The sequence below is a fragment of the Morone saxatilis genome, unplaced genomic scaffold, assembly GCF_004916995.1.
Source record: "Morone saxatilis isolate NCDOM2014 unplaced genomic scaffold, NCSU_SB_2.0 Contig17, whole genome shotgun sequence".
Taxonomy (NCBI): Eukaryota; Metazoa; Chordata; class Actinopteri; family Moronidae; genus Morone; species Morone saxatilis.
In genome coordinates this window covers 1,973,386-1,983,321 of record NW_023339729.1, presented here as the reverse complement: position 1 = coordinate 1,983,321, position 9,936 = coordinate 1,973,386, and the positions used below count along the sequence as shown (strand labels likewise).

Genomic DNA, 9,936 nt, shown 5'->3' with positions numbered 1-9,936 from the left:
TTATATGGTAGTGAATCAAAACAAGGTTCGACAACACACCAGAAATTTTGTATGTACTAAACAACCAACCTCACGTTACTGTACAATGAACAGAGTCACACAGAGTCCATATCTCACCATAGATGCATAAACGATATGTAACAAAATAAAGATTCCGCACTGCAAATTATATATACCCAAAATTGTCTCTCTTCCCATGTTATTGTCTAGATTGTTCTTCTGTCCATCCATAATGGTCCTGTCTCACTAATCACATGCGAGCTTCGGACTTTATCATGTTATGCAGCCATTGAGTCGCGCTCAGCCTTCCCAATAACTTCATACACTTATTCAGTTAATCTAGTCCGTAATTCGTTTATAGAGTGAAGGTCTTATTCTATTGGCCTAAATCATCTTCTTTCTTGTTCATGAGTATTTTTTTCATTACTATTGCGTTTATATTGATTGATTATTTCTTTTTTAGAAAGAACGCCCGGGCCAGGGAATTGGAGGGCAAGAGAAAGGACTTGAGGAGTACTAGGTAGTTCGGCATTGTGTACTCTTGACCCGTCCCAGATGTGGTACGAACAGTATACAATGTTCAATGGAGTTGGTCCTAGACCCCTATGCTTCTGATTTTACAGTGTCCTGAGATTTAATTCTGTTATGAACTTGCTATAAAAATAATATTTGATAATGAATTTGAATTTATGATCCTTTGAGCTAAGCAAAACTGTTGCAAATTTAAATTTTTTTATTTTAATCCAATTTTTACAAACGAACTGATATGAACAGATAATGCTAAGGAAGATGAGTGTAACACTTATATTCAACATGAAATATAACATTATTATAATTTATTTTTATACAGTTTTTTTAAAGATTTACTTGTGAGTATTTTTAATAAATATTTCATTTAAAAGGTACTCTAATTGCATCATTTGAATGTAATAATTATACAAATTGTAATATTATTTGGGGATTTATCTTGATTATTTTGATATTATAATAGAAAACAATAGGAAATAAAAAGAAATCGGATGATAGTGGTAGATGGACCAATTTGCCACCCCCCAGGACCACATTTATTCTTTGATATAACTGTTTAGGTATTTACTATGTTATAATTTGATTGAATTCAGGTCTGGATATTTTTAGTGCACAGACAATTGGATATATCTACATATAGATCAATGTGTATCAGAATACAGCCAGTCATGGAACCACACTGGAATGAACTCTGTCAGCTTGCTTCACATGTATCTCTAAATGAATATCCTCCCCAGACATTAAGTCTAAGTGTTTGTTTGCTAATATTTGTATTCCACCAATTATGTACTCCCCCTGTTCGCTTTCTGAATAGTTTTGTACCTTTGTAGCATTCTTCAGACTGCTCGAGGCTTTCGCAAGACTGTAAACAGTCGGCAGTAGGGTTATCTGTACGTGATCCAGTATCCGGATGCTGTTTTACGGCTTACCCCATCATGCACTGTAGCTGTCTACATGCGATCATGAACCAACGGAGAGGCTGGCAGTCTTCCAGAGGAGAAGGATGGCAAAGAGAGCTTTGACACGGTGTGTGTGTGCGTCAGCTTTAACAACCCAACTTACAAACAGTGCACATGTCAATATGTTTGACATAGAAATTGATGATAATGACGTGTTTGCACGGGGCTGTGTGTGCAGAGCGTGGGTGGAGTACAAGCAACTGGATTTGGACGAACCTCTTCCTCCCTGAGGGAGAATTCTGGTTGGAGGCAATGAACACTACGACCATCTCACCTCCACAGGGTGTGTGTGCCTGTACGTGGTGTTGAATGATCTGTCAGACTTATAGGATGGTTGCCTGGTGTGACTCAGTGCTTAACAGGAAACTACGACTGCGGGTCGACATGGAGGACTTTGAGGGTATCACGCTAACGTCAGAGTACACGAACTTCAAGGTGGACGATGAAAAAGGTAAAACAGACACTGTGCGAAAGTGGAGTCCACTCATTCTCTTTTGTGTCAATTCACACACTTCCTGGAAGTGATTTAAATCCTCCAGACTGGATTAAATCAGCTGTCCTGTAAAACAGCGTAAATCTAAACTACTCGGTCTGTCCTTTTCCTCTGATTTCTATTCTTTTCCCATCATTAACCTACCCTCTCTTCATCTCCCCATAACAACAGGTCTTATTTAGACTATGCATGTTCTTTGTGTTTTATGGTTCTTTTGCTATGGAAACAACAAGCAAGGACGTCTGCTCCAAGCAGATGTGGCAAGTAACACACATATCTCTTGCTCAGGTAGAAGTATGATTCAACTCTCAACTCACATGAATAGTGAAAATTTTGGTACAGGCTCTTGAAATGTACTCAGAGTATAAAAGTAAAAAGTACTGTCGTGGTTTCCGTCTGAAGGACATTGTAAGCCGCTGTGTCTTTCAGGGTTTCTGCAGGTTTCACCAGGTAAGCTTATGGAGCTCTGATCTGTAACATTAAACAGTCTATAAAATTCTAGAGCTTATGTTTATATCTAGTTTGAGTTTTATCCTTACATTATCCAAATGTTTCCATTTGTGCCTGTGTCAATGGCATCATACCCCCCCGTCTGCGTCAGTGTTGGTGGGTTGTCTGCCAGAAGCTGTCATACATTGACTGTTTATCAGTTCTGAAGCCCACATTGTTTACCATCCACCATCGTTATCACGCACCGTTAACCCGGCGCCGACCCCACGCGTACTCGGGCGCGATGAATCGCGCAATCGGTGCGTGACAGACAACCACGTCCCCATCGATGTGATCCCACACTGCTTCACAACAAACAAATGTCTTTTGTTATGGTTTTGATGTGAGAGACTCACTAGCTGCAGCAAAACACATTTAAAAGTGAGACTGAAAGATTTTAGTAATATATTAGTAAGTAATATTAATTAAATATTAATATTAATCCAATCCATTTTTAAGACATTCTAAGGGCTACAACTCCAATTCTTGATTTTAGACATTTTTAGATCCCACAGACACTCTGCCTTTTGCAACGTCAAAGATTTATTCTTTGCTTTTACTCTCCTGGACTCCAGGACCAGTACCAGTTACATTTGGGAGACTACACTGGGAACGCAGGGAACTCCCTGGCCGGTCCAGGCTCGGGGTCAAGCAGGGTCAAATTCAGAACCTACGATCGGCTGAACGACGGCGACGCTGAAAACAATGGCGCTGAGTGTATCCGACACAGCAAGTCGGGCTGGTGGTTCAGCAGGTAACGCAACTTCAGTCTCACTTAATACGAGCAAATTAATAAAGGGGTGAAAGGTTTGTACTGTTATTGTCTTTGACTTCCTCCTCATAGGTGTGATTCAGGCAACCTGAACGGTCATTACTACAAGGGGCCGCACCAAGCCATGACCGACGACGGCGTGGTGTGGTACACATGGCACGGCTGGTGGTACTCCATCAAATCCGTGGTCATGATGGTACGAGCCGCCGACCTTGAGCATCTGCCGCCAGTCCTCACCCCGTTACCGGGACAACTCGAGCCCAGCACAGCAGCAGGCAACGCCGTTGGTCCTCCTCAGGGCCAATAAGCGAGCAACATGGCTTCTGGAAAGCTTTCCTGTTTTTATAATATCTAACTTTATTCACATCTGTTACAGGGTACAAAGAAACCTCTCTTGTATTCCTGAAATAATACCACTGAATACTCAAAATAAAACAATGTTGCTTTCTCTTATGTCATATTGTATTTATTCTGTGTCCAAAATAAAGCAGAACATGGTAGACTTAGGCAATATGCGGACATTTGAGGTTTTTCAGGACAAAACACCAGACACACAAAGTGATACTGTTTTTGGATTCCGTTACAGAGAGGCCAGAGTCTGGCAGTTAAGGAGAGTCTGGGAGTTTTCTCTGTGTATGTGTGACCCACAGCAAAGACGGATATGAACCCTCAGTCGCTGGTTCAGCTTTGCTTTCTGCCTTGTTCCTGTTTGGGCACGAGGTGATTTTAGAGGATGTGTGGGGAGTCGTATCTTCTCTTCGGTAATGAGAGATTTAAGGGGAAAAGTAAAGTGGGGGGGGGGGTTACACACTGTCCTGGCCAACACCATCCCTGTTAAATAAACTGCATATTTGGCTCTGAGATGATGTGTGTCTGATGATGTTAACTGCTCAGAGTTAACATCCGAGGGTGATTACATTCCACATAGATTAAGGTAGAGGTTGTGAGGAGCTCACACGGAGGAACAGGTATCCATTGGATCAGAGGTTCTATCAGTCGTTTGCCCACAGAAGGACATCATGCGTTTCTTCCAGAGGTCCAAAGCAGATCAGTGATTGAGCTTCGTTCTTTGGGGGAAAAAGACGTCCTCTTTAAAAGAAGGGAAAAGGCAAAACGATCCATGCTATTCCACCGAGTAGTACCCGTCATTTTATGATTTACCAAACCCAAACCAGTTTGAGTCCATTTCCACATATATGCCACAAATCCAAGGTTTTCTCTCATCTTCCCCTTTAAAAAGAGGGGTATAAAAGAAAATACTGGACTTAAACTGTACAACATAAAAGGAAAAAAAAGGTAAGGATAGTCATAACGAAAGTGAGGCGCTATGTACAGACCCTGAGGTGTGCCTGTTATTTAGGTTTTCTTCAGAAAAAGAAGAAATGTCTCTTGGAGAACCAGACAGCAAGGCCAGTCCCACGCTCAGACTTAAGTGCATCGATGCCACTGCAATGTCTTTGCTCTCGAAATCAGCGTCTTTACTGCAACTTATTCCAAATGTACACGTTTGTTGTTAATATTCCAACAACGCCTGCTGTCACTTAAGTCTTTCTCTGTATTTGGAACATCTTTGTGAGGAGAGTCGGGAGGTCAGAGGAGAGGAGGGGTTATCTGGGCGATAAGGGGGCAGCTGTGGGGAAGGAGGCAGAGTTCCGGGGTGAGCTGAAGGGCGAGGTGGGCGAGAGGCGGCGGGGGCTCGCCAGCAGGTCGCCGTTGTGCAGCTTCCACAGCAGTTCCTCGTTCTCCATGGACAGACGTTTGTTGACCTTGGACTCTTTCTGCAGCGTCTGCTGGAGTTTGGCCTGTTCGCTGGACAGCTGCCTGCAGGGGGAGACAGAGAGCTGTAGTTACCGCTGTCAGGTTTTAAATGATTGGTTTGCGGTTTGGTTTTTTGAGGTGAGATTGTATTGTATAAGCCTCTGGTTTTTTTTTTTTATCTCAACTGCATAATTTGCTTCCTTTCTTTTGTTGTTGTCATCTGCTGTTTTGTTTTATTGTGCAATTAATAATTAAAATTAATAAATCTAAATATCTGTAATATTAACACAATATAGTGTTTATTTATGTATTAACAAATGTCCATGTTTTCACTGGTCAGGTAATACTCTAATAATACTCAAAACAGGTCATGATTATTGTTCTCATTCAGATTGTTCAGTTAAGATTATTGTTCGTGTGAATATATGTGAATACAGGGCCTCACATGGTGGCTCCTAATGTGTCTAGTCCACAACACAATGTTCTATCTTACAGTTTATGAGTTAAAGGAAAGGTCACATGTGACATAAGACTACATGGCCGATGGACCTTTTGTTGAAAGTCCACAGACGGTGAGCTGAATATCCACATAGACAGGAGACACACAGCAGCTGCAGGAGCACGAGTACATACTTCGAGAGAGCTGCGTGTTTGTCCATCCTGGCCCTGTAGTCCTCATTCTCCTGTTGGACCTTGTTCAGACACTCTAGTCACATTATCTGCCACCTGCCACACAACACACAACACACATCACACACACACAAACACAAAAAGTGAAAACAAGTCAGATTTCTTTCCCCAGAGTTAAGCCTGGAACAACATTTAGACCACTAACTCTCCAAGATGATAGTATGTGAGGTCAGAGACAGATTAATGCCCACCAGTTTGTCCATCTCCATTAACTTCTTCTCCTTCTGGTGCAGCTGGTTGTTCTTGATCTCCAGCACCACCTTAAGACTCTCCAGCTCCTGCTCCAGGTACACTGTGTGGGAGTCCTTCTGCACAAACAAACACAAGTTAGACATCAAACTTGAATACAGATGAACTGCAATAACAGTCACCACAGTAAGTGGTCATGCTATCACGTTATGCTAAGTTCAGTGTGTGATTCTTCCAAACCAGCAGAGGGAAGCTGTGTTCTGCAGAGAAACAGATTCACCTCCATGGCGAGGTCAGCTCCTGAACTCACACGCAGGGTTTTAGAAATGCAGAGGTCCATTTTACCTGCTAGGGGGGTTTTGGGGCATCAACGTAGTTACTAATTACTAATTATTTCACAACTTCTGTACTTCTGAAATACTGGTGACCTCAGTGGTGGCCATTCTCACCAGAGGTGGCGTAACTCAATAAAGAAGTAAGGGTACTCGTGGACAAAAATCAGAAGTGCCGGTACATACTACTGGTGAGTACCAGTCCATTTCCGGCACTGTTTTCTCCACCAACGGCTAGCTGACCGCTGTGCTGCGGCCAGAAATTAGTATTATAAGGCTCAAATATGTGTTTTGTTTTTTTTAAAAGGTTGCTGACCCCTGGACTAGAGAAAATCAGTTGTGAACTGTACCTGACAGAAAAGCAGGTTTGATGACCCCACTTGACTCCCTGTATAATGTTTTGACTAACAGTTTGCAGTGTCTCCTTGGGGTTTTAGAAACTTTGCTGGAGGGAAGAATTTAACTGGATGACGTTCGTGTTTGTTTGTGCCGTGTACAATAACACTGCGTTTATTCCACTTGGTTAATTTTCCTTTATTAACTTGCATTCACTCAGTGAGTCAGTAACAGAAACATTCTTATAGATTTAACAATCTTTACCAGATTCTTGTCACTGAGTATGCGCTTCCTCCTCTCCTCCTCTGCTTTTAGCTTCTCATTCAGAGCCTCCTTCTCTACTGACAGCTCAGATACTTTCTCCTGCAGGGAAAGACGTGTACACAGAGACAGACGTCATTACAGAGAGAACACTGAGTTTTGATTCTTACAAAGTTAGACATTCTGAGTCAAAACCAGTAGCAGGTAAACTGATCAAACTACTGCTTCAAACAAATGATTGATTAAAAGACGTTACTGCCAACAACAACACAAAGAATGAGCAAAACAAAGTAGAAATACAGATTATTGTCCTGCTGAAATCTATCCTCTTCTCGATCCTCTATCTTTTTGCTTCCAACATTACAACTGAACTCTACATTTTTACTCAACCGATGTTAAGTTGCAGGGAATTTGGCAGGCAGCACACAGATGCAATTATAGGAAAGAATTTTCTATGATTAATCATCAGCGTTATTCCAAAGGATTTTGGGCATTTTTGGAATTTTTTGCCTTGAAACCAGGGGCAGAAAAAAATTTCTTTGGTTAGCAAGGCGACTCCAATGTTCTAACCAAACTGGAAAAGTCTCTGGTCCGACTGCCGCAGCAGCATTTCAGTGAGCAAAACACTAAAACCTTTGACCTGCATGCACTGTGAGTCACTGTGGAGGAATACTCACTGCAGTACAGTATGTCTCTGGTTCCAAAAAGGTTTAAAATGACATCTCAAACGTTTTTCTTTCTTTGTTAGAAAATGTTTGTTCAGTAAGACATTCAAGTTGTTTCTTTTCAAAAAGTGTAAATATGAATATATGAGCGTCTCTTACAGAGAGAGCTGTTTCAGTCTCCTTCAGTGTTTTCTCCAGGTACTCCAGGTCTGTCTGCTGGATCCTCTTCAGCTCTGACAGGAACAAACACACACACACAGACACACACACACACACACATTAGGGTCAAGTCATCGGAAAAAATGAATAAACTAAACTAATGACTGATCTTGAAAATATTTGTTCAGTATATGAAAGCCATTAATGCTTGAGCAGTTACATATGAATCACATGCTGAGCTGATGCTGTATCTGTGTGTGTATCTGTCCTGCACACACCTTGTATGGAGGTCTCATACTGCAGTTTGAGAGACTTCATCTTCTGGCTGTGACTCTCTTCCTGGTTCTTCCTCTCTGCTTCCTGTCGACTCCTCAGCTCCTCCACCTGAAGGACGCAGATGCAAATCAGGGCGGCGTACAAATGACTTCACTAAAGACAGTATCTGCTTATTACAGATTGTTCTGTTACAACTGTAATACAGACTGTTGACCTATCAGAGCTCAGTCTGATGAGGGTGGGATGATGGGATGTTTCATTTCCAGTCAGCACTCTCTAACAAACATACTGGTCACACATCAGTTTCCCTGCAGCCATGTTAGCTGTGCAGCAGCAGATTGATCAATCAAATAAATTTATTACGTCATGTTGACTTTGTGTTCAACTTGTCTATAATTATTTCACAATGAAACATTTATAGGAGAGTCGCAGGCTGAAGAACATTTTACAAGACTGACATGCAACTACTTGTCACTGCGTGCGTACAACAGAGTGACTGTAACAACACTTACGTGTGCTATGTTATGTGTGTGTGTGTGTGTGTGTGTGTGTGCGTGCTCTGACCTGCTGCTCCATCAACATGCGGCATTTGTCAGCCTCCTCCTGGTACGTCTGGTGGACTTTATCCCACTCGGTTTGGTAAAAACTCCTCAATCTGACACACAGAAGAAACAGTTTAATTTAGTCTAATTACACTCAGAGGACACAACAATCACAGCAGACTTTCATTACCAACCAGCGGCGTAGTAACACAGAAGTTCAAGCTGAAAAATGTATCACAATGAAATGTTTCATTTTAGGGAATATCAATCATTATTGATTGTTTTTAATGACCTATTTTTGATAAAGAGCAGGTAAAAAAAGGTTGAATTTACACACTTTATGTATGAAGGCACTAAGGTGATGATTTTAATGTTTTGTCATACAGTACTGTGGCTGAGTAGGACTGTCTGTAAATTGTTTCTTGACATTAACAGATGGAGGTTGTGACTGATGACATGTTGAATAATCCAAATGGTGGAAGCAGCTGTGGTGACTGACTCATTGCATGCTCCATCATCAAGAGGTGTGTTAGGCTATTTAGCAACCCAGTTTGCATTCAATGTTTTTAAGTGAAACTATTAAAAATTATTATTGCTATTGATCAGGGATCTCGAATTGCCAGCCTGGGGGCCATTTGCGGCCCTCCCTCCCCCATCCTCTGGTATGATGTCAAAAGTATAAATAATCCGTTTCCCTTCATATACAATGAGAAAAAAAAAAAAACACACAACAAAGATGATATAAACATGTATAGAAACTGCTGTTTGCAGTACGATGTTACTTATGGAGGTATTTCTTTAAATATTGTGCTGTGTAATAGCACTTGAACGTTGAAGTTGCCCTCCTATGAGTTTGAGACGCCGGCTATTGGTGATTGTCTCCTGCTGATACATATTGCTATTGTTTCATTGGTTGCTCAGGCCTAGTCCAGAAGATAAATAATTCTCCATAAATATGGTGACACCTGAGTGCTGAGCCACACAGCAGGGTGTAATGCCACCCACCCTGTCTCCCAGCTGGCCACCAGGTCGTCTTGTGCTGCTCCTCCCAGGCCTCTTCAAGGCTTCTTCCAAGCTGACCGCCACGCACCTCCCCTTTCTCCGCTTCTGCAGATGCCTTGCAGCCACTGGCGGGCGATGCGACTGAAAGAAGAAGGAGGCGGAGGTAAATGTTAGTTTGTATGTCGAAAGCAAACCGCTGTTTGGGGAATCTTTTTTTTTTTCCAGACGCATTATTCATTATGAAAGGCATAATTTAACCGTAGAAATTAAAATCTCTACATGGCAAGATCCAAAAGAGAAAGTCTCCAAAATGACCGACAAAGATGGGAAAACAAAAACTCACTGGACTGGATGCTGCAAAAAGGCAAGACAGCTCCAGCCAATCTGAAAGTGCCGTCAGCTAAAACAATGAAATACTAATAGTATTTATTTTAAAGACTGTTGCAGTGGACCCCAAAACATCCAAGAGCGGAATTCATCCAAAA

The 9,936-nt window shown here is 41.7% G+C and overlaps 2 protein-coding genes across 2 annotated transcripts in view; one reads left to right on the top strand and one right to left on the bottom strand.

The window, feature by feature from the left end:
- Positions 1 to 3,685, top strand: part of LOC118326505 (angiopoietin-4-like) — a 6,486-nt gene extending 2,801 nt beyond the window's left edge. Inside the window, exons 3-6 of the mRNA XM_035659507.1 lie at positions 1,840 to 1,938; positions 2,342 to 2,430; positions 2,976 to 3,223; positions 3,314 to 3,685. Of these exons, the coding sequence (XP_035515400.1) occupies positions 1,840 to 1,938; positions 2,342 to 2,430; positions 2,976 to 3,223; positions 3,314 to 3,548 (671 nt within the window). The 3' untranslated portion in view covers positions 3,549 to 3,685. The remainder of the gene's footprint in view (positions 1 to 1,839; positions 1,939 to 2,341; positions 2,431 to 2,975; positions 3,224 to 3,313) is intronic.
- A 12-nt stretch (positions 3,686 to 3,697) lies between these two features.
- LOC118326504 (microtubule-associated tumor suppressor 1 homolog) overlaps positions 3,698 to 9,936 on the bottom strand; it is a 59,897-nt gene continuing 53,658 nt past the window's right edge. Inside the window, 8 exon segments of the mRNA XM_035659506.1 lie at positions 3,698 to 5,062; positions 5,633 to 5,705; positions 5,835 to 5,997; positions 6,811 to 6,909; positions 7,632 to 7,705; positions 7,910 to 8,015; positions 8,472 to 8,562; positions 9,415 to 9,592. Coding sequence (XP_035515399.1) covers positions 4,849 to 5,062; positions 5,633 to 5,705; positions 5,835 to 5,997; positions 6,811 to 6,909; positions 7,632 to 7,705; positions 7,910 to 8,015; positions 8,472 to 8,562; positions 9,415 to 9,592 — 998 coding nt within the window. The 3' untranslated portion in view covers positions 3,698 to 4,848.